The sequence below is a fragment of the Gadus morhua genome, chromosome 15 (genome assembly GCF_902167405.1).
Source record: "Gadus morhua chromosome 15, gadMor3.0, whole genome shotgun sequence".
Classification (NCBI taxonomy): Eukaryota; Metazoa; Chordata; class Actinopteri; order Gadiformes; family Gadidae; genus Gadus; species Gadus morhua.
Genome location: NC_044062.1, coordinates 7,671,142 through 7,695,581, shown reverse-complemented (window position 1 = coordinate 7,695,581; position 24,440 = coordinate 7,671,142). Strand labels below are relative to the sequence as shown.

Sequence of the window (24,440 nt, the reverse complement as noted above, 5' to 3'; positions counted from 1 at the left end):
AGTGAAAATGAGTAGGTGGGTGCAACTTAGGTCATTGCAAACGTTCCAGAGTGCATGTTGGTAAAGAGCGTACTATGTGTTTGAATGTAGACATTGGCCAATCCATTTGAAGTCACCTGCTGATATTGGTGAGATTGATTTAAAGGCGCAGTGTGTAGGATTTAGTGGCATCTAGTGGTGAGGTTGCAGATTGCAATCAACTGAATACCGCCCAGGACTCTACAGCAGCCCTAAATTCCGAGAACTTTTCTGGTTTAGGTTTAACTAAACTTATTGTTTCAAATCTATATTCCATTATTGTTTCAAATCTATATTCAGAAATTGTATTTTGTTAGAACGCACCGGTGACCGATAAAGTTAACCCAAACAAAATCAACAACGATAAATAACCAACCAACAATAAACCGATCAGCAATTCCACTCATAAGACTTTCCTGATAAAACAGGAAAAAAACAAGGACATCAATAGCAGCGCACTACAAAGCCTAACAAAGGGTCGGTCAAGTCACGCTGCAGATCACGATGGGGTTGACGTTTGCCCCGTTGTGGTCGTGTCCCGGACACACCGCCAGGTGCAGCGGGTGCGTGAAGCTTCCGGCGCAGAAGCAGAACAGCGGGGTCATGTCGTCAGCCCCCAAGAACGTCACCATGCCCGCAGGGAAACTGCACAGTATCCCGATGTGCCGGAAGCGCCGCGTGACCGGAAGCTGGTGGGGGACGCCGCCGTGCCAGGCCGTGTACTCGCCGTCGAAGAACTCCACGCACCAGGACTCCTTGCCCCGCCCCAGCCAGCAGTCCTCGGAGTTGCCCTTGCGGGCGATGGTGGGGTAGGTGAGGCCCAGCTCCCAGTAGGTCTTCCCAGTCACGTCCACCTCCCAGTAATGGCGGCCGTCGCTGAAGCCCTGCAGGCTGATGGCGTTGAGGGTGCTGTCGAAACGCCCCGGGAGGTCGGCCACTTCCTGCCAGGCCTGCGTGTAGGTGGCGCGGTCGCCCCCGGGCGAGATGAGGAGTTTGGGGTGGGCCGTCTCCGGGTCCAGGGACACCTGGCTGGAATCTGAGGGACGATAACAACACCTATAATAGCATACCAGAATAGCATTTCTCGTCACAACTTGCCCATCCAAAGACGGAATTAGCACATACTTCAATGGTTTCCAGCTCATCCCGCTAGCATACCAAACACACTGTGTGGCATCATGGGTACCTACCATGTCTAAAAGGAACTACTCAGCATTGAACAGAACAAAAATTAACCAAACATGTTGGCCACAACTATAGTACCCATACTCATACTTTACTATACGTACACGGATTAACTGGGTTATTATTCAACAATATGTAGCAAAGTGATCACCCAATTGTCGGTGTTGGACTTACAGGCTTTGATGAGTTGCTTGGTGATTGGCGTCTGAGATCGGATGAGTTGGAACATGCGGTCGGTCAGGCTGAGGATCTGGTCTGCCATGGCCTCATCCAGGCTAACGCTGCTGGGGTCTGTGCTGTTGAGAAGGTGGCTGATCCTGAGGGAGATGGATGTCAACAAAGAGGGTGAAGAAGCTGGGCCAGTTCTGCAGGATGGAGGACGAACCATGCGATTGGCTACTACAACGTACCTTTTCACGATCTCTGTTTCCTGCTGTGGAGGGTAAGACAGACAAGAGGCAGTCAGGACAAAAGTCAGGACGAAATTGGAGAATACATGTATGGATGTATTCCTGAATTGTGGATGAACATAAAAATGTTGTCACCATCTCCTCGGTGGGCATGTCCTCCTGGGCCATTTGGGCAGTGGTCCTGGCCAGGTCCTGCTCTATCTCCTGGATGAGAGAGCAGTTGCTCTCCATGAGTCCGTCCAGGGCGTAGACGGCCGCTCGCTCCTGCACATCAAGGAAGGCCAGCGTGAGCCTCAGGTCCTCTTCCAGAACCTTCTGGAGCTCCTCATACTTCCTGATGATGCTCTCCTTTATGGCCAGAGACCTCCTCTGAGGCAAGTACAAGTCATCCACCACTGGGGTCAGGTACATGGGATCGCTTCATCCGGTACACAGAACTTAACATCTTACAGTGTACACAACCAAAGAGGGATAGTATTGGAACAGTCTGGAAGGTCTTACTGTGATATTTGACTGGCGCGTGGCCAGATTCTTCAGTCTGTGTTTGACTGCGTCTCTTTGTCGTGTTAGGCATTCCCGACGTCTTTCTAGCGTCTCCTGCGGAGAGGGTTTTTCAGAGACATTTAACGTGATTCTAGTTAAATCTATAGAGTACATGAGGTTAGAAGCGCTAGGACAATGACATAGATTCTTAGCCTTTTTTTCCACTGCCTTACCTTCTGGAAGGGAAAATCGATGTGAGGTATAGTATGAGTAGTTGTGGCCAGCATGTCTGGTTCATTTCTGTTCTGTTCCAATGCTGAGTAGTTCATTTTAGACATGGTAGTTACTCATAATGCAACACGATGTTTTTGCTATGCTAACGGAATGAGCTTGAAACCATTCAAGTATGCTAATGCAGTCTTTGGATGGGAAGTTTTTATGAGAAAGTCTATTCTGGTATGCTATTATAATGATGTCATTATATGCATTCAATATCTTAAAAAAAAATACTTTCTACTGGGAGTGAGTTGTAGTCAGTATTGAGAAGTTTTGCAAACATTGAATCGGTGCATTTGATTTAAGGAGCTACATGTAACAAATGCACTGTACTAAACAAATGACCATAATATGTCATCAGAGATTAAAGAACCATGCCAAGTCGAAATACTGGCATCTCCGACCACAATGAAACAGCCAGTATGTTCTCCTGTAAAATGTTGTTCTGGTTGGTAACGTTTGCTTTTGTTTTGGCCTGTGAGTCACTTTTCCCCGTCCCCCGGGGTTGGTACATGTGAAACAAACTGACCCACAAACACAGCGGGCTGCAGCCAAGGCAAGCAAGCAAACAAGGATCCACTGCGGCTGTACTAGATTCTACCCAACAATTCTACAACCGATGGAGACGGCTCAGGGCTCCGAAGGATTTCAAGGCAGATGCCGCATGAGCTGGTTTATTTATTGTTCATTGCAAACAATAAATAAATTGCAAATGTATGCATTAGCTAATGAATTTACAGTGCTGGATTTGTCGTCGCTTGTCATGTCAAACGATGTAAGTGCACTCGTCTTAAAATATTTTGTTGCTCTCGGCTTGCCTGAGCTCGATTTGGCGGTGTCCTAAACCTGGCAAAACGCGTGAACTTCAGGCCAGAGTGGGAGGGGCCAGCCAGAGACAACACCCTTTAATAATGTGGAGCAGGAAATGCAATACCCTTTTTAAACGCTCTGTGTCAATGTCACATATCGCACCTTTAAATTGAATTGGAACATGTGGTCATTCAAGTAACAATTAGCTTATAATGATCATGCAAATGTGGCAATCCAATGTGTAATGGAAACTTGAGAGAATTGTTTCCCTGCTGCATCACCTGCAGTCAGGCATTCAGTGCTTACCGCCTCCCTGGTAGCATTTATCAACCTTATAATAATGTATTTACATTACTAATACTTGTTTATTTGGCTGTTCATTGTTCACTTGTATCTCTAGAACTGGAAAAAGATTTTTTAAATCGGATTCAGTCTATTTCTAATTAGAAAATTAACAAAGCTGAGACAGTTATTAATAATGGATAATAACATATTAAATTCAGGTTTATGTAAATGTATAGAGAAGTACGCACTGAAGTGAAGCAGGTAAGAAGACATTTTCCACACAAACGTCAGTGTTTGACTTAATCATGGAGAAATAAAATAATGAATGAGAAATGTACTTTATTCAATCAGTGCTCGGACCACAAGTCCAATCACAGGCCCTGGCTTTCGTTGTTTGTTTCAATCTAATTAAATGACCAGGATATGTCCATACAGTTGATTTATTTTAAGTATGAATTGTAAAAAAATTTACAGTCTACATATTTACAACATAATTATTGTTTTCTTGTCCATTCATTGAAAAACTCCCCTGGGATATTTAGAAGATGATTCTGTGTCAAAGATGAATCTTTCCATCAAAAATATCGCCACAAATCCACTCATATAGCCACGAATCCTGTGAATTATGTGGGGTTGTGCGAGTGTGAATCTTCCAGGTCTGGTGCCATCTCAGAAACCCAATGTTATCCCCCTTACCTTAGTTTAAGGATGTTGTGGTCATGGATAAAACCCAAAGCATCAAACCAGAGAAAATAATTCAGGCAGAGGATGCTTTCGGCACAGCTGCGGACCATGTGGATTAAGGTGATTTCAAGCTTTATTGGCTTAGATTTCAATACAACAAATGGCAGTGTGAGTTTTATTTATAAAACAGCAATTTCAAATACAGTTGCTCCTTACATTTGGGTATTCTTTTTTAAAATCTAGTTTAGATTACGTTTGATACGGGACTGTAATACCTCGATAGTGCACTATCCTCCCAGTACAATTGAACAGGGAGAGGATCTGGCCATGTTTTATGAAAGCCTGAGAAGAGACAAGAGATTTTAGATGTGTTTTTCGTCAGGGGTCAGAATAGCATGGCATGTACATAGTTGACTGGGGATAGAACAGTGTCCATGAGTAAGTCAGCCTTTGTGGTATTGTAACCAGTAAATGAGTGAGTAGACGAGCTGGCCAGTGGCTTCTTCATCTGAAGACTCACCGAGCCCTACTACTCACTATCACCAGCAGGCGGTACTGGGATGGGGGTGCCTTTAGATCGGGTGAGGAGGTTAAAGTGACCCAGTACTACAGCCCATCGCATGGACATAATGGTGGCCATGAAATTCTACAATGCTTACAATGTTCTACAGGAATCAACAGCAACAAAGAGTAGGAACAAACAAGCAAGAGAACCAAAAATAAAAGTAAAGCATTTCCATTCAAAGCAAAGCGCGAAGAAAAATAAGCGCAAAATATCAAATTTATAATAATAATACAATAACATGACCCCCATTTTCATTCATTTTCATTCTTTGATTTTTTTTTGTAATTCCCATTTACTTCTCATCTGACGGCACCTGAATCAACCAATCAGCTCTCAGTCCCCATTTTGAAGCCTCAGGAAAAAAAAGTATCCATTTCTCTGCTTCCTTGATTATGCCAGACATAACCCCCCCAAAAAAACAAAGAATGGCCGAAAACAAACAAAACGAAGCGAAAGAAATGAAGAAAGACAAAAAGCCCTACACCTAGAGTACAGTTGGTGGCGTGTCCGTCTCTGAATGAGCGTACAGAGTGTGCGCATGCTGTCCTGACCGCTAGAAGAGTTTGGCCTTCTTTTTCATGTCGTTGCGTTTCCACAGAGGAAGCATGTCAAACTCCTGGATCTCCATTCCAAAGATGTCAAAGAACGTATCAGGAGCTAAGTGGCGCTAAAATTGAGAAGAGAGGTCGAGAAAAATAAAAAAGGGGGAACAAAACAAAAGAAGGGAGGGGGAGGAGAAGGGGGGAGGGAAGGGGAAGGGGGGGGGGACGGTGGTTAGCGAGAAAAGCAACAAAAGCGAGGGAGGATGTGTCACAGAAAAAAATAATAAACAACAAGAAGCAATGGATTTTGCACATTCCTTCTTCTATGTTAGTCAAATGTATTTCTGGTATGCGGCATGTTATTTATACACAAAAGCACATCAAATCCAGTATCAATTGTGGAACGGGGGGGGGGGGGGGAGAGGAAGTTTGATACCTCCAGTCTGGTTCTGTCCACCTCCCTGGGCAGTTTAGCTCTCCCTCTACTGGTTATCATGAGCATTTCATAGGGGTACACCTTCAGGAGGAAGACATTGAGTCAGTACGCCACACCGAGCCTGGGAGGAAGTCACTTTAGAAACCAGTGAAGTTCTACTGAGACACAAACGTCACACTACTGCTGTACACTGCTGTTATCATTAGTGAGAGGAGAATAAGGGGGCAAGGGTTGGGGGGGGGACAGTGTGTGTGTGAGAGAGTTAGAGGGTCAAAGGTCGAAAGGGGTGTTAAGTGAGAGGGGTGTTAATAAGTGCTGCACTGGTGTGCATATTATTTAGGCGCAAAAAAAAGCTGCAGTAGATCAAGGAAGAGAAAAGGCAAAGTGTCACATGACGTTGTCCAATCAGTTTGACCTAACAGTGTGGTGGACGACTTAAAAAGGGACTGATTCACTCTGCCTGGTGTTGGTGAATAGTGTCCTGCTAATCAGAGGCTATCAGAGCCAGAAGAAGACCTTTTTTTCCCTCTAAGCAAGAGCGCCGTGGTGTTGTGGGGGTGGTCAGTGTATATTTGAAATGCTCGATAATAAACCAACTCTTGGGTATCTGCGCAACTCATATCTACTGATGACGGCCTCATTATATACCGGAGGAGGTATATAGTAAACAATGTAAGTTGTTTGGATGGCAGACGTGTCTGGGTGCTGTGGGGGGGGGGGGGGGGGGGGGGGTGGGGGGGTGCTGCTGTGTGCTGAGTAGGGCGTCCAGCCCCCCTGGGGGTCCAAGCTGAGTGGATGATCATGGAAAAGCCGCATGCAGAGCGCTACAAGGTGACGGCTCCCCAGGGGACATGCTTGACCAGGAGGCGGATTGTATAGAGAGAGACCGTCGGCTCAGGGAAGTCCCTCCTGTTTAGACCCTAGATCTCCCACATAGATCCTCTCTCCTCCGAGGACGAGATGGAGTTTCAATATTTTTATAATTTTTTTACTAAATCTCGTGTCAGATCTCATCTCATGGCACAACCTCTTTGAGTTTTATTTTTTTTAACATTGCATTGTTTGGGATATACTGTATATTTGCAGATTTGTGCATCGCTCTTTGTTCTTGATTATCTCATGCCTTCTTGTATTGTCGCTGTAGTAAGGGGGATGTTGCGTACATAACAGGTAACCGCGGGTTGTCTTACACGCGGACGCATTGGTTTTGGTATTGATCACATGTCAACGTTCAATTACAGGCTTTTTCATCAACACAGAAACGATGAGGGGATACTTGCTTTTGGTTCCAACATATTGGGCATTGATACTCCCCTGTCCATCCTTGCAAGGGCGGCACGACCATCCTTAATGTGCTAAAGAATAGAACATACACACATGTAATAGAGTGGAAGGGGACTCCATGAATGGCATCAATAGTTCTACACCAAATAAACCCGGGCACTACGACGTCTACTGGATGGAACAAGTCATCGATCGGGGTTCATCCGAAAGTAGTGACATGACTGTAAGATGGGCAGTGGTTCGATTTTTTATCTCTCTTCAAATCATGTTTTTTATTTTTGGTTCTTCGCTGAATATCTGCCAGGGCTTTTCTACAAGGTTCCCCTTCTAGATCACATGGTCAAATGACACACAGAACTCAGAACGTACAGACATCTATGGACCAGGAGCCCATGTTGACCTGCGTATGGGGCACAGAGTGTAGCAAAGTGCAGTGTGCCTGCAAAACGCTGCACTGCACTCCCCATGTAGTGACTACTCATCCCCCACCGGCGCAAGCGTCTAGCGGTAGTGGCCGAGGTGCAGTTGGAAAGGGGTGGGGGGGTTAGGGAGAGGGGGCGGGGCGGGGCGAGGTGTCTCTAGCGCGCCACAAGCAAGCACACAGTAGGCTACGATGCTAGGTGAGAAGCATGCCAGGTGAGAAAGCAGATGGAAGGACATACCTGAAACTCTGCGGGACAAAATGGGACAGAAAATGAGACTCACGGTTAATGGTTGTCCTGATACAAAATGTCCATCGTCCACCTAGCAGGTTTCTATCTCTCACAGTACCGCTCGCACTATAGAGGTGATGCCATTTTGCCTGTCAAACCTCGCCCGTGTGGAATATTTGTTTTTGTTAAAAATGGCTTATTTCTTTCATAGCTGAGGATGGAGTGACTTTAACCACTTTCCATCCAATGGGAGAAAGGGTTGTTTGGTTAAGGTCGCAGGCTGAAAAACTAAACATTCCTGGTTGTACAATATAATCGTCTGATCAATTGTAATTGAAAAAGCTTTCATGACACATTTAATTTGTTACTTAGACCATTATTTTGTTATTTTTTGGATGACAATTCAGAAATGTTGACTACTTTGGCAAGATTTTATGAAAGTGCATGAGTTAAAGCGAAACAATGCATGCTTTTGACCAAATACATTTACCGAGGCAAAGCAAGAAACAGTAATTGTAATCATCTCATTAATATAAATGACCACTGAATAGGTTTTACAGGGGACTAAAAACACAAGGACCGGGTAAAAGCTTTCAGTTTGAGGTTCATGCGACTCTTTTAAATTCAATGCTTGCTATCTCGTTCATCATGCAAACAAATATTTTGCACCGAGTTCTGTTTTCTGCCACATTATACATATGCTGTATATATTACATAATACCAATGTACAGTACAATTATATACAATACATTGGTCATAGAAATAAGCAATGGGGGTATTTTTTGCAAAGCAAACCATGGTAACATACGTGTTGATACATCAAGAACCACGTACACTCAAGTCATTTTTGTGAACTGTGTCGGTGACGGGTCAGGTAGTTGGAGACTACCATTGGATCGCTGTAGATATGGGTTGGAAGAGCAGCACGGCGATCAGTTTTTGGTCGGTCGACCAAAAGCCTTATGACATTTCTTTCTTTATTATTATTTTTTTACATAAATCCTCATCAAGATGTCCCGACGCCTACCGTGACGTTGTTTGACAGGCAAGATGGCACAACACAACATTAAGGTCAACAAATCAACAAAACCACATGACTGGAAACAAATAAACATCCTCTACATCCAGGGGTGCTCGCTGTCACACCGCGACTGATTCATCATCGCACACTGACATGAGTCCATTCAGTCTTCAGACCGCCCATAGCCAACAGCCATAGCCAACGTTATCCCGAGAAAGCAAGAGTGTCTCTATTTCAGCGGCTCTCACCTCTTCCTCCTCCACACATGTCGCCGTAGCTGTTGTACTGAGTGAAGTCTGTTGACTGGGGCTGCAGAGATGGAGATAGACAGACCATTAGATGAATGGGGCATTGAGTGACTTGCAATGAGATACGATTTGCCGTTGTTGTAAGGATGGTAAGATGTCTGAGGTGTCTGGTGTTGAAAAGCTCACCCGATGCAAGCCGTTCCTTCCGTACCCAGGGAGAGAGTTCGTTTTTGAGGGAGAGGTTGGCTCTGAAAGATTCAAATGTCCGACTTACATTTGGATTTGTGCCTTTGAAAACTTAGCCAAGTTTTACGCAACACAACACACATGTTCACAACCTGGTTAAGAACTGACACATCATAATATATAGCATGCTGTCTAGACCGCTATAAAAACATACATCCTTCATTGTGTTAGCACCTTCTCTGCTTCACATTGAGTGGCCACCCAGCAGAATATATAACAGGTCCTCATCAGTAATGTGATCACTAGTTTCCTCAGTAGTTTGATCTCTAGTTTGATCACTAGTTTCATCTCTGATTTCATCACTAGTTTGATCTCAGGTTTGATCTCTGGTACGATCACTAGTTTGATCTCTGGGTTGATCTCTAGTCTGATCACTTGTTAGATCTCTAGTTTGATCTCCAGTTTAATCCCTAGTCTGATCACTAGTACGATCTCTGGTACGATCACTAGTTTGATCTCTAGGTTGATCTCTAGTCTGATCACTTGTTAGATCTCTAGTTTGATCTCTAGTTTCATCACTAGTCTGATCCCTAGTCTGATCACGATCACTAGTCTGATCACTAATCGGATCTCTGGTACGATCACTAGGGGAGGGGTGTTTACCGGCTTCACAGTTGGACGGCTTGGGGTCATAGCGCTGGGCGGAGACGCTGCGTGAGTGGCGCTCCCGGCTCTGCTCCTTCTCCTTCTCCTCCTTCAGGATCAGTTTCCCCAGACCCGACTGGATCTGTGTGACACACATACACACACACATACATAAACTATCACTATTGTTTTAAAACAAAAACGAATTGCTTGTATTAGGTGTGTCTGTGTGTGTGTGTGTGTGTGTGTGTGTGTGTGTGTGTCTGTGTGTGTGTGTGTGTGTGTGTGTGTGTGTGTGTGTGTGTGTGTGTGTGTGTGTGTGCGTGCGCATGTGTGTGTGTGTGTTGGTGTGTGTGTGTGTGAGGGTGTGTGAGTGTGTGTGTATGTGTACGTGTGAGTGTGTGTGTGTGCATGTGTGTGTGTATGTGTGTGCATGTGTGTACGTGTGCTTTAGCGTGTATGTGCGTGTGTGTGTCAGACCTTGGTGAGGTGCTCTTCTTGTAGGAGTTTTCTTTTCAAGACCTCCTCCTCATCCTCCTCTCTTGACCTCCTCCTTCCCTCTCCTCCTGACCCTGAAAGTCCCAGTAACACACACACACACACACACACACACACACACACACACACACACACACACACACACACACACACACACACACACACACACACACACACACACACACACACTCACACGTTCAGAGGAGACCCTGCTGTGCTGCCTAGTCGGCAGGAATTACTAGAGCAGAGAGTCCCATTTGCTATTGTTTTGGTTTCGACAGAATAGTTATATAAAAAAAGATTATTTTTCTTTTACACTATTATCAAAACCGCACTCCCTTTGAATCAAGGTTGGGGGTTTTACAGTTCTTATCTAAAGCATTTGTGAAATGGCATCAAAGCCACCAAACCATACTGCCAATGTACATGAAATGCACCCGTCATAAAAACTGGAATCGACATTCAATCGCAATGACACACCCGATAGTTGCTGCATTCACGTTGCTCAACGACTACTGCAGGGAGAATGCACCAGTGCAGTAATAGTGTGTAACAGGGTGCTGAGAGAACACAAATGTGAGACAGAGGTGACCAGACAAGACAACAGACAACAAGAGGGGACCGTTGATCTACCTGGATCAGGCGGACACCATCAAGCTAGGTGCTGCGCAAATAGGATTTGCAGATCGTTAATGTGTAATACACAAAACAACGGAACGATGCAAGACAGACAGACAAAAGGTCAGTTTGAAGTCAGTCTCAGTTATCTCTGTCCGAGTCATTTGTGGCAGTATTGAGTATACGTAAGGTATGCAGAGTATGCGCCGGTAGCAGGAATGAGAGAGCGCTTGTGATAGGTGAACAGCAAAGACGTTATCGCCGGAGCATCAGGCATGGAGGAACGGGGCAACGAAGCAACTGAACTGAAAACTACACCTAAGCAGGCAAAAGGTCAAGGCAGAAAGGCAAAGCTATATCGAGTAAAGACTGTGTTAAAAACCCCTGTGTGGAATGCAAGTAAACAAAAAAGTGACCAAGGAAAGGGCCTTAAGCTATGGTACGAAGAATAGCGTGCCATATAAGGGGGGCAGGATGTGGGCGTGGTGAAGGTGTGGTTAAGGGGATGTGGGTATGGTTAAGGGGATGTGGGTATGGTTAAGGGGATGTGGGTATGGTTAAAGGGATGTGGTTGAGGGGTGGTGGACGTGGTTGAGGGTTGGTGGGATCAGTTAATGGGTGGTGGGAGTGGTTTTGGGCTAGTGGGTGTGGAGCAGTTGGGAATGGTTAACGGGTGGTGGCAGTGGTCAAGGGGTGGTGGGAGTAGTGGAGGGGTTGTTGGGAGGGGTAAATTGGTTGGAGGTGTCAAGAGTAGGTTGGAATGGTTAAGGGGGGAGTGGTTAAGGGGTGATGGGTGTGGTTAAGGAATGATTAGTGATGGGTGTAGTTAAGGGGCTTGGATGTGGTTATGGGGTGATGAGTGTGGTTAATGGGTGGTGGCAGTGGTTAAGGTATAGAGGGAGTGGTTACGGGAAGGTGGGGAGTGTTTCGAGGTGGTGGCAGTGGCTAGGGAAGGTGGGAGTGGCTAATGGGTTGTGGGCGTGGTTAAGGGGTTGTGGGTGTGGTCAAAGGGTGCGAGCATGCCCATCGGGAGCCTACTGTACCTAACGCAGCCAGGGAGTAGGGCCTCAGGTCGCCCCCCCCGCCCTGCGGGCTGTCGTCCCGACAAGGGGCGTGGGCGGCGGGGAAGGTAGCGGACCTGATGATGTCATCAGCGCACTTGCTGGGGGGCGCTAGTGCAGGTGTGTCTAGGTCGGTAACCATGGTAACTGATCTACCCATCTTGGGCTCGGGGTCTCAAGGTAAAGGTAAAGAATACAGTTATCATCCTCGTCCGTGTGTGAGTGTGAGTGTGTGTGTGTGTGTGTGTGTGACAGGCTGAGCGTGAGGGGTGCGTGATTCTGAGTGGGGAACAGGAATCCGTCCCCGACAGCGCGTCGCTGACGACCAATCATAACAAGCCGGTCAGCGCGGGGAATCCAGCCTTTAAATCGTTCTTCTGAGAAAAAGCTCAAGAGAAGTGAGCTCAGTCAGTCAACATTGTTTGGAGCCTGTTCTGTTTCTTTCTCTATGAAACAGACTCTAGGTCAGGGCAGATATTACTCCTATTTCGTTATCTTGAATAAAGTGTATTCATTTGTCTATAAAGTTTAAGACTAAAATTCCTGCACAGATTGCATTTAAAATGAGCCATTGAAATGACAATACAACTGCATGACAACTCATTGTTGTCCTCTAAGATACTCATGGAAACAATAAGGATGGTCAGTGTGTGATCATTTACTTGACTTGATCGGCAGAAGTAAAGCACATTTTTCTTGTTTATTTTCTGACAAGATTATTTCTGGTTTATTTTATCAATGTTTTTTGATGGATGGATTACATTAAGTATCTTGATCTGAAACCAAGTGCAATGGGAAGTCCGCTACAAAACGCCTTCAGTCAGTTCGTAAACTGTAGTTTATTTATACTACTATGATATTGCTCTTTGTCAGTAAAATAACTAATATAAAGACAAAGAAACAGAGACGGTTTGAAGACTGGATGTCTGGCTGAGACCTGACATGTTTCGTTTGGCGTAGCAACGTTAACAGAATGGTTTGCGTGTCGTTTGGTGTGTGGTGTGCTGCAGTACACAACGAGATGGGAGAGAGACTTCAAACAGTGTTCATACAGTGAGACAAGGAGGGGGCGGTTAAACAGACAAAGAGAAACACACTCCTGGTCACACTAAGTGTCCCTTTGAAACGCTGTCTCTGTCCTCCTGTGACTCTAGGAGCCGCTGAAACAAACAGGATGAGAAAACCAAGAAGAGTGAAAAGTAAAAGTACCGTGTTTTTTGTAGATTGGCGGCTTTCGGTAGATGTTGCTTCCTTGATCTAAAAACAAACCGAATTCAGACAAAATGATACAAAAGAAATGAACATAAAGTCGGGTACACAGGAAAGCATTAGCATATCAGTGCTAGACATGGAGGATAACTGGGGCACAGGGTTAAACGTTGAAGCCATGACCAAGATGATGATGATGACGATGATTTAAGGGGGGGAGGAAGCCGGATAGATTCTCATAAAACAAAAAGGATTCCGCATTCCCTCGACCGAGTGGATGCAGAGAACTAGGCCCATATGCACATGGTCACCAAACAACATACATTTGAGAATGTACAGAATTCAGTCTTGAATTCTCCTGAATTCATTCGCTCGAAATTAGTAATAGTTTGATATTGTGGTCGTAGATTTAAGACTGTGTACTCATCATCATATATGTTCTTACATTCCGTCTGCATAGGGGCGTCTTGTCAATCCGTAGTGTCAGGCTAAGATGCTATGATGCTAAGATGCTAAGATGCTAAGATGCTAAGCAGTGCCATGGCCACGTTCCTACCTGAGTCCTACCTGATGCTTGTCACCAGGTAGGTAGAGCAGCATCTTCGACGCTGTATGTTGGAGAATTATACTGAATACACATTTGGGTTTTTGTGACGCGGAGCCCGGGAATAGTGTTTAGCTTCTTGGCATGTCACGTTACACGTTACACGTTACACGTCACCAAAGTAATCAAGAACGGCTAACGGTAGGTTTAAAAGGTTCGCGTTTTGAAAGATCTTTAAAAAAATTGCACCTGCAACGAATAAGTAGTTCCAAAATGTGTTTCAAGTTATTTATATAATAAAAGTAAGGAGAGGAGATGCAAAAGACTAAAAGGTTGGATTAAATAATACAGGGATATAAAGGGAGGAGGACGATGAAAGCAAGAGAAAGGGAAATTAAGATTTAAGAAGAGAGAAAGAAGAAGGAAATAGAGATAAAGTTAATTTTAGGTGACTGCATTTCATTTGTTGATAATAAATTCAAAATATCCCCCAGATAACATTTAACTTAACTCAAGCTATGAAAACATATCACCTAAATCACATGGAAACTGCAGACTTAAAATTAAGTAGGAATATTATCACAGAGAGAGAGAGAAAGAGGGGGAGATAGGTTGAAGGACCACAGACAGAGCGGAAAGAGAGACTGAGAGACAAAAGAAAGACCCAGAAAGAGAGACACATATTGGGAAGGAGAGAGATAGAGAGAAAGAGCGAGAGAGAGAGAGGGAGAGATAGAGGGAGAGAGAGAGAGAGAGAGAGAGAGAGAGAGAGAGAGAGAGAGAGAGAGAGAGAGAGAGAGAGAGGGAGAGAGAGTGCGAGAGAGAGAGAGAGGGAGAGATAGAGAGAAAGAGACAGAGCGATGACGATCGAGAGAGAGAGGGATAGAGAGAGAGAGAGAGAGAGAGAGAGAGAGAGAGAGAGAGAGAGAGAGAGAGAGAGAGAGAGAGAAAGAGAGACAGAGAGAGAGAGAGAGCGCGAGAGAGAGAGAGCGAGAGAGAGAGAGAGATAGAGACAGAGAGAGAGAGCAAGAGAGAACAATCGAGAGAGCACAAGAAAGGTTGAGAGACCACAGCGGGGGGAGAGAGAGCTGTGCCAGGGGGAGGAGAAGGGGGGAGGAGAAGGGGGGGAGGGTGTCAGACAGGGACAGGGTGCGCTCCGGCTCCATACCGTACCTGGGAGGTGGAAATGTTTAGGGGTCTGAGAGAGAGGCGGGGTGACGGGCCGGCTGTCACACCTGAGGGGGAGGGGAGAGCTCCGGCCGCTGGGCGGGTCAGCGCCTCCCGGTGGTCAAAGGAATCAACACAACACAGGGTAAGCTGGGCGGGCCACAGACAGGGCGGGGCCCGAGGGTGGGAGGCGGAGCCAACAACCACACGGAGCTGGTGGGCCTGAGGCCAGAGACACCAGGGCACAGCGGCCCCAAATATAATACTAAGGTTAATTATATTCACTTTAATATTTAGAATATTAATAACATTGAGGAGAATACTAATAATATGAGTCATATGAATAATAATATGAGTACGGTAATATGAATATTATGGATAGTAAAAGGACTAATAAAATTGGCGGCGCAAGGAGATATTTGCCCTGAACTGAAGATTGTTCGGTTAGTTTGTTAGAGAACGTGATCATGCAGAACAGTGCCTACGACAGTGGTTCGTGTTCAGTGGCGAGAAAAATGACGGGCATGCGTCAGAGCAACTCAAAAGCATTTCAGCTCTGTTTTCATTATGTTTTATGCTTTTTGTTTGATAAAACATAAAAATTATTCCCATCATGCAGCCCTGTCTCTCATGCTCTACAACATCGTCGCGTACATACACACCACGGAATGGGAGACTGACCGTCTTTTAATGTGCAGGCACAAGGCTGGTACAGTTCTATCACTTACAGCAGGTTTAGACACACTCTGTTAGTTAATGCATGCACGCATGCTGGTCCGTGCATTCAAGGAAAGAAACCACTCTCAAGTGGGTTGGATTATTATCAAAAGTCGACTTCCGATTGATGGATGCGTTTGATGGATGTTCATGACATCACTTCCTGCCTGTAACCAAATGAGGTGGACACAGAACTGGACAAGCTGTAGGGGTGGGATGGGGTGTCTGGGGCGTGATGGAGAGGTATCGGGGGGGGGGGGGGGGTGGCGATGGAGGCTACGGCGACTGAGGGATCTTGCTGGACGGGTGGGGTGGGAGAGAGGGGAGGGGAGGTAAGGGGAGGTAAGGAGAGGAGAGGTTAGATGAGTTGAGGTAAGGAGAGGTGAGGAGAGGAGCGGTGAGTTGAGTCGAGGTAAGGAGAGGAGAGGAGAGGATAAGAGAGGTGAGGAGAGGGGAAGAGGAGAGGAGAGGAGAGGAGAGGAGAGGAGAGGAGAGGAGAGGAGAGGAGAGGAGAGGAGAGGAGAGGAGAGGAGAGGAGAAGAGAGGAGAGGAGAGGAGAAGAGAGGAGAGGAGAGAAGAGGAGAACAGAAGAGAGGAGAGGAGAGGAGAGGAGAGCAGGAGACAGGAGGGGAGGAGAGGAGAAGAGAGGAGAGGAGAGGAGAGGAGAGGAGAGGAGAGCAGGAGACAGGAGGGGAGGAGAGGAGAGGTTAGCTGAGGTAAGGAGAAGAGAGGAGAGGAGAGGAGAGGAGAGCAGGAGACAGGAGGGGAGGAGAGGAGAGGAGAGCAGGAGACAGGAGGGGAGGAGAGGAGAGGTGAGCTGAGGTAAGGAGAGGAGCGATGGGGAGAGGGGGGGAGAGGTGAGGTGAGGTGAGGACAGGAGAAGCGGGGCCCTTACCTTGGCTATGGGGGAGGAAGTGGTGTCTGAAAGGGGAGGTTGGGCGGGATTCACTATTTCTGGAGCCCACACTGTTACTGCACAGAGAGGAGCAGAGCTTCTGCATGCCTGTCAGAGCCTCTGCAGGCGTGGGGAGGAGGTAGAGGTAGTGGGGGGGGGGGGGGGGTGTGTGAAGGCATGAGGGGGATGAGAGACAGGGGGAGGAGTCAAGAGGAGGCGAAGGACAAAATAAAGCGAAGTAGAGAGAGAGCGAGGATACAAGATATCTAGAAATCAAGCGTAAAGCGGAAGCGCTGTTAGGAGCTGGGAACAACCGGCAGGAACCGGTCGGAGCAATGAGGGAGAAGGTAAGGATTGAGTAAAGACTAGTACAAAGGACATGTTTGTGTTATATCATCTGTGTTATCGGGACGGCAGACATTGTGTTAAAGGATTCTGTAGTGTGAGATAATGTTAACAAAGTCACAGCAGATGAGCGAGTCGTGTTACGTTGCTCCATACTAACGGACAGAACGTGGAGAAGCAACGAAGAGAGAGAGAGAGAGAGAGAGAGAGAGGGAGAGAGAGAGAGAAAGAGAGAGAGAGAGAGAGAGAGAGAGAGAGAGAGAGAGAGAGAGAGAGAGAAAGAGAGAGTCTTGCAAGTTTGAAAAGCTTAGCCCACTTTCACAGTCTCGTGCCGGGGGTGCGTTTTCATCGCGAGATAAGATGAACCGAGATAATTTCACTGTGTCGTTATGACGACGTGCGTCAGTGAAAAGCCTTGTGACCCGAGCAGGGGCCAGGAACACCCTGACAACTAGCAGCAGTCAGGCCGTCCACGAGACCCGCCCTGATGGCAGGCCTACAGCACTACACCGCCCTCAGGGTCTGGACTCTGTCTCTCTGGAGCAAGGCCTTGATATGTTCATGTGGGGCCCGTGTGGGGCCCATGTGGGGCCCCTTGTGGGACCCGTGAGGGGGCCCTTATTGGGCGTAGCACCGTACTTACCCGGCCTGTGGAAATGCTGCGGGGACCGCGATAGGGTGGGGATGTAACCATGGCGATTATAAACGGGTGAGCCAATGGAGCCCTGACTGGTGGAGCGATGGAGGATGCGTTCTCTCCTGTCGCAGTAGCCCTGTGGTGAGGACGGACACACACACACACACACACACACACACACACACACACACACACACACACACACACACACACACACACACACACACACACACACACACACAAAAAGCTGTGTTACCCACAGGCATGCACACACACACACACAACTGCATACAAACATGCACACACCCACACATGCATTACCGCGCTCAAGCACACACCCACACGCGTACGCTGAAACAAACACACACACACACCCACGCATACACACACACACACACACGCATACACACACACACACACGGACACGCACATGCAGGCACACACACGCACACAACGACACGCACACATGCACCTTAAGGAAATATGCTATCGGAAAGATCTTTAGACTCACCTCAGCAGGGGGTGTTGGCGACAGATTTCTTGAGGGCTGGAATATAATAAACAATGTGATTTAGTGGGATGGTGTTTTTTATTCATTTTAAAATGGGTCACAGGAGACATGTCCTATAGAACTTTTTGTACAATAGACCATGGTTGGAATCCATTCAAATAATGTTTGCATAATCTGGTGTTTTGGTTTGATGATACACAAGATATGAATCCTCAAAGGACCATGTTGCACCTTAAACCAATTCTACCTGAACCTCAATGCTGAGTAGGAGAATCCAGCCTCATGACCCAAATGACGCTAACATTTGGATTCAGTCTGACCTTCTCCAACCGTTCAAAAGCAAATTCCCCTGCAACTCAACTCTGGATGGTTTCCTGGGACGTGAACCACAGGGATCCTCCCTGACATTTTCTGTGGCTTTATGGTGGGAAAAAAGAATGTAATGATCGCCATGGAGACAGAGAGTGAGTCCTACCTTGTCGTCGGGCAGAGGAGAGCGTTCCCTCCTGGCTGTGTGGAGCTGTGATGGGAAGAAGGTTGTCAAGAAGGTTCTGGTCAAATCGGTGCAACTTTATTGACAGGGATATACACTCAACCAAACAGGGAACCATTTAAAGGCCGCTGCTGCCGTCTCGATTATCTAAACCTACACTATGTCAACATTTTCGCAGCAGCCATCGTTTTAGTTCAACAACGTTTAGAAGTGTCTGAAGAATTAAAACCTAGGGATACTTTTCTCTCAAAATCATCTCATTGTGAACCAACCCCCCTAAAGGTACTGTCCTTAAAATAGTACCAGTATTGTGTAGCATCTTATCCTAGCTATCTTTGTTGTATACAGGGAATGGGTTAACCTAGCGATTGTTAGTGCTTGGCACTTGGTTCTATGAACATCCTTACTGTACCGACAGCGATTTATATTGTTTCTCCTTCTTCTAACAAATGTACTTATGTAAGTCGCTTTGGATAAAAGCGTCTGCTAAATGCCTTCAATGTAAAAAATGTAAATGTTTCCCATTAACTCTTAAATGTAATTCCTTTGTAAAAGTGGTTCAAAAAGAGAAGCGGGGTTGAAGCGCGGTCCAGGTGACGGTTGGATTTACCTCTCCCACGCTCTCTCGTCTCTCGTCCCGCTCGTCCAGGGACGTGGTGTACATGGGCTCATATGTGATGAGGTCCGGGCGCTCTATGTCATAAATGGCTTTGACTTTGGGAATGGCAGCTAGGTCTCGGTAATCAAGGATCTCATTGTCTACTTTTGCCTACAGGAACAAAACCAGAGACACACACAGATACAGAACATAGCAGGGTTATCACTGCACTAGAAAAAACCCTGGATACACTTTAACACTTTGATGTACATTTACAGCGAAATTCTAACAGTAATCTATTGTATTTACGTTTTACAGTAAAATGTTGTGAAAAACAGTGCATTGTGGGTGTCTCAATGATCGTTCAAGCATTTCATCAGTCACTTCTGAAAAGGATGAACCTACTATGCTATTGTTCTTGGCAACTGCAGTTTTAGGAACAGAGGATGCCAGCCAGTTACAACAGCATGAATCACAGGTCAGGGGTTCAACATGTGGGTGTAGTTCAGCAGAGTGGCAGCAGAGGACTCACATATATGGTATGACCCGGTGAGCCAGGTATGCTTGAACCAGGTCGGGAACACACACTCTCTGACGAAGACCTCGTAGGCTGCAAAAGGGAAGCACAGGCCGCCGGTTACAGGAGGAAACCACACAGCGTTTGTGTGGTTCAAAACGGCTCCTCTGTCCCAAACAACCGCTGCCCGGCCGTCTGATACAACACATCCATCCTGGGTTATCTCGCTACTGAGCGCCTCTGACACTGAACGCAGCCTCCCTCCGACTCCTCCTGAGAGAAAGGCTGAGGAATGTGACCGTCCCTCCCCGTTCTAATAGGGAAACGTCAGCCCTATCGCTTATCTTCCCTCTGCTGTCATCCCCCGTGTTTCACCGTGTTTGCAGAGTGAATGAGTGCCCCGTGACTGGGGATCCATTATGGATGAGGAATGAAGAGCTTTGAATGGCAGCTGTGCTCTAAACGCAATGCATGTTCGGCTCGGCCCCGGGTCGGTTACTTTTCTTTTGAATCGGCTCCGTGATGGCGTGTTTTAACCGAGTCTGTATCCATGCACCTCCAGCGTGAGGGTGACGGTGAAGGTGTAGAGGAGCTCGAGACAAGGCGATGTGGTGGTGCATGGGGGCAGGGCAATGCATGGAGAGCTCTCCCAATGACGGGCGGGGGCGAAGCTGCACTGCAGGCGGCCGCCAGCAGAGGGCAGCGTGCAGTGCGGCCGTGTGTTGCTATGTGCATGGCGGAAACCGCGGAGGGGAGGATGAGATGCCATCTCATAGCCAATAGCGAATACAGTACCTGCCTTTCTGTATTTTGGAGGTGTAAGAGGGACGGAGGCAAGAGCTGTGGACGAAGGGGGGAGGGTGGGGGGAGAGGGAGGGGGAGGGGGTTGGGGAGGGGTAAGGGCAGTCAGGTGGGAGGAGGGGGGAGGGGTGGGGAGGTTCACAGGACATCACACATGGGGCTGTGAATCTCCACAGACGGCTCCCTCACACACACACACACACACACGTGTACACACATGTATATCAATAGGAGGACATGTCCAAACAACAGGGGTCCACGCGCACATCAGCAGCGGCCATGCCGGCAGCGACACACTTATGCTGCACACAAAGACACACATTGTGTGACATTGAGCTTGTGTAGGGGGGGGCCACACACACACAAAGACACACACACACACACACACACACACACACACACACACACACACACACACACACACACACACACACACACACACACACACACACACACACACACACACACACACATTCAGAGGAGACCCTGCTGTGCTGCCTAGTCGGCGGGAATTACTAGAGCAGAGAGTCCCATTTGCTATTGTTTTGGTTTCTACAGAATAGTTTTATAAAAAAAAGTTACAAATACATAGAACATGTTTTTTCCCTCTCATTATTATTTATCTCTTTCATTATTATTATTAGTAGTAGTATTATAATGAATAATAATATTACATTATTATTTTAATTATTTTAGTTATTTATATTATTCTATATATATATATATATAAATATATATATATATATATATATATATATATATATATATATATATATATATATATATATATATATATAATGTATATAATTATATCATATATATAAAGCATATCTATATATATCATTATTTTATAGACTAATTGTAGATACTTTCAATCTAAACACATAAGCAGAGAGGAGAACAGGGTGTAGTTGGGAGAGGGAGGTGCGTGGGTGGAGGTTCCTACCCGCTCCCTGTGTCTCTCCTCCGTCCGGGTGGTGTTCTTGCAGCCCGGGTGCCAGACGGTGGAGCCTGGGGAGACACAGAGGTCGTCTGAATGAGGGGGTTCTACCGGGCGTAGAACCAGCACCACCACACCACCACACCGTTACACCACCGCACCATTACACCATCACACTATCATTCCGGCCTGATGATACACCAGCACCCCCAGGAGAAGAACGAGTACAGGAAGAGGACACACGCACACACACACACACACACACACAGACACACACACACACACACACACACACACACACACACACACACACACATGCACGCACCCACGTCCGAGCGCATGCACATACACACATGCGCACACACACACGTACGCAAAGACAATTTTCGCATGCACACACACACACACACACAAGCACACCATTCACGCCCGAACGCACACACATACACATGCATGCAGGCACTCACGCACACACCATTCACGCAGGCACACACACAAACACAAATACACATGGCCGCATACGCACACACACACACACACACCATTCAACCAGATATTCACACACACAAACACACACACACACACTAGGTGGTATAGCTCAGAAGTGGATTATACAATTGCGTTCCTGAAGGAAATCACCTAAACATTAAATTTGTCCGAAACAGTAAACTACATCGAAAGACCCCCTGATGTTAGGTATAAGGACTCAATGTGAAGGTGGGCGGTGTCTCTCACCCTGCAGGTACATCTCTTCTCCCTCTGTGAACATCTGGTTGCACCTGCTGCATCTCGCACAGCTCGGATGGTAGTGCTTATCCCCCGCCTGGAGCGAGAGAGAGCGAGAGAGAGAGAGAGAGAGAGAGAGAGAGAGAGAGAGAGAGAGAGAGAGAAATAAGGAGAGAGAGCGAGAGAGAGAGAGAGAGAGAGGGATAAGGAGAGAGAGCGAGAGAGAGCGAGAGCGAGAGAGAGAGAGAGAGATAAAGAGAGAGAGAGAGGGAGGGAAAGATACCGAGGGAGAGAGGCAGAGAAAGAGAGGCGGAGAGAGAGAGCAAGAGGGAAGGGGAGAGAGAGAGAGAGAGAGAGAGAGAGAGAGAGAGAGAGAGAGGGACACACAATACACACCACGGTCACAGTCAAGGACAGGATATTGCCACTTCCATTAGCAGCTCGCGAGAATATCCGTAGCTAAATGTGTGAGGTGGACATGCATGAGATCGAGTGCTATTGTTCCCTGTGAAGGCAGATTGATTCAGACCGCCCAGAACCTGGCAACGCAAAGGCAGCCAAATATTATTATTAAGTATTTTTATTTTTATTTATTTTATTTGGATTATTTGGATTTGTATGTCTTTCTTAACTGTCATTGTTATGTGTACTTACTTATGGAATTGTTTCACTTGTATACATTATGATCATGTCGATATATTTGTCTGTGTGTATATTTATATGTGTTGCCGGTTGAAAGGTCAACCATGTTTCGCCGACCTCCCCTGGATGAATAAAGGTGGAATTAATAAATTAAATAAAGGCTGTACATCCAGGAAGGTTTCACTCCGTACATTGTGTTCCTTATCAAGCTGGAACTGTAGCTAGGTCAAGCTATCTCAGGGAATACTGAAAGCGACTTGGATATTCATTTTGAGATGTAAATGTTAAACACTGATCAAAAATAATACTTTTAGGTCTAAGAATCCCTTTCCCTCAGTTTAAACTCAGAAAAACTGTGTGTTACAAGTGTGTGTAGTGTACGTTCATGTATATCTATGATTAATCAAAAACAAAACATTATATATAAATTCTCCCATTGAGTCACCACTATTATCAAATAAGCCTAGATGAAAGCTCTTCTCAATACCTAGTCTTCAAATAGTACCAGCGTAAAGCTAGTGCCAGATTACATAAAAAACCATGTGCAAAAATAAACCTCACATAAAGCTATTATGAAACCCTGGGCCGGAGTACTCACTTCAACGAGCACTGACCTGTGAGAGATAAATAGCCAAATTGCTCTGCCCACTACACCTAAAAATACAACAGCCTGTGAAAGCGTTTCAGCGCTCAGGGAAGTGGCACCCACTCACTTAATGGAATAAGGGCCTCTCATTTGCATACACATTTTACTGTTCAAAGTGGTGACACAAGGCCTAGTGTGTAACCCTCCCATCACAGGGGAGAGCGCACGATACGCTATCAGCTATGAAACCGTTGCTCGCTTTCAGCTGCCGCTACGTGCGGTACGGATGGAGTCGGCCTGCGAGATGTGTTGACCTTGAAGGGGGGGGAGGGGGTTTGGGTGATTACAGATCAGACGAACAGCGATGCCTCCAGCTCTACTGATCCATTGGCAGGGGCCCAGGGGGTCAGACGCTGAGGTATTTTCCTATTGTCATAATGGGCCGCGTTAGAGATGGATTACTGTTAGGCTATCTGGTCACCGCTGGCATCATAGCCGGCCGTTAAACGAACACATAAGTCCCCTGTCTGATTGGATCAGCGTCTGTGAAAACATAAGCTAGCATTAGGATGACCGCACTGAGCGCTGAGCACTGGCTCCAGCTGTAGCGGGTTGGAACACATTTTTTAAGAATTAGAGGATAAGTGTTTTACGTAACCGCTACGCAGAATATTTAGGAATGTAGTTTCCCTTTAGTGTCAGCTCGTGTGTGTGTGTGTGTGTGTGTGTGTGTGTGTGTGTGTGTGTGTGTGTGTGTGTGTGTGTGTGTGTGTGTGTGTGTGTGTGTGTGTGTGTGTGTGTGTGTGTGTGCGCGCGCGTGTGTGTGTGTGTGTGTGTGTGTGACGGTGCGTGTGTTTGTCTGTACGGTTATGAAATAATCTGTTAGATGAATCAATTTATATCTGCGTGTATTTGGTTCTGGGGTTAAGAGATTACAGCAGAGATTACAAATCGACTTTTCACAACATCCTGACCGGAGATGCAGTATTTAAAATGTTACATATGAATGCGTTGATCACTTGCGTGTCACTTGCTTGGATGCGTGTCACTTCCAATTTCAAACATGATACTCCATATGATGGAGAAGCCATAGATAGTGCTTCCAATTAAAGTGTCGGTTCTTTCTGTGGTTCTGTACATGAGCATAATATCTAAAGCTCCATCATTCACTCATTCACCTACCGTGTGCAGGATTCACATCATT

At 46.4% G+C, this 24,440-nt stretch overlaps 1 protein-coding gene and 1 pseudogene across 14 annotated transcripts in view; both read right to left on the bottom strand.

Moving 5' to 3' along the window:
- Window positions 1-485: 485 nt before the first annotated feature.
- LOC115560344 (tripartite motif-containing protein 14-like) lies at window positions 486-2,256 on the bottom strand (annotated as a pseudogene).
- Window positions 2,257-4,257: 2,001 nt separating this feature from the next.
- Window positions 4,258-24,440, bottom strand: part of ablim1a (actin binding LIM protein 1a) — a 48,432-nt gene continuing 28,249 nt past the window's right edge. For 5 of the 14 annotated variants that reach the window (XM_030379726.1, XM_030379722.1, XM_030379719.1 and 2 more), the window contains 19 exons: window positions 22,018-22,105; window positions 21,289-21,353; window positions 19,557-19,634; window positions 19,037-19,195; window positions 18,409-18,453; window positions 17,934-17,969; window positions 17,429-17,558; window positions 16,441-16,560; window positions 14,835-14,939; window positions 13,118-13,165; window positions 11,891-12,082; window positions 10,212-10,303; window positions 9,750-9,873; window positions 9,087-9,148; window positions 8,901-8,961; window positions 7,641-7,648; window positions 6,975-7,049; window positions 5,695-5,775; window positions 4,258-5,383 (listed from right to left, as the gene is read on the bottom strand). In XM_030379726.1, coding sequence (XP_030235586.1) covers window positions 5,270-5,383; window positions 5,695-5,775; window positions 6,975-7,049; window positions 7,641-7,648; window positions 8,901-8,961; window positions 9,087-9,148; window positions 9,750-9,873; window positions 10,212-10,303; window positions 11,891-12,082; window positions 13,118-13,165; window positions 14,835-14,939; window positions 16,441-16,560; window positions 17,429-17,558; window positions 17,934-17,969; window positions 18,409-18,453; window positions 19,037-19,195; window positions 19,557-19,634; window positions 21,289-21,353; window positions 22,018-22,105 — 1,683 coding nt within the window. In that variant the 3' untranslated portion in view covers window positions 4,258-5,269. The remainder of the gene's footprint in view (window positions 5,384-5,694; window positions 5,776-6,974; window positions 7,050-7,640; window positions 7,649-8,900; window positions 8,962-9,086; window positions 9,149-9,749; window positions 9,874-10,211; window positions 10,304-11,890; window positions 12,083-13,117; window positions 13,166-14,834; window positions 14,940-16,440; window positions 16,561-17,428; window positions 17,559-17,933; window positions 17,970-18,408; window positions 18,454-19,036; window positions 19,196-19,556; window positions 19,635-21,288; window positions 21,354-22,017; window positions 22,106-24,440) is intronic. The other 9 variants (XM_030379732.1, XM_030379721.1, XM_030379731.1 and 6 more) reach the window with 6 other exon arrangements.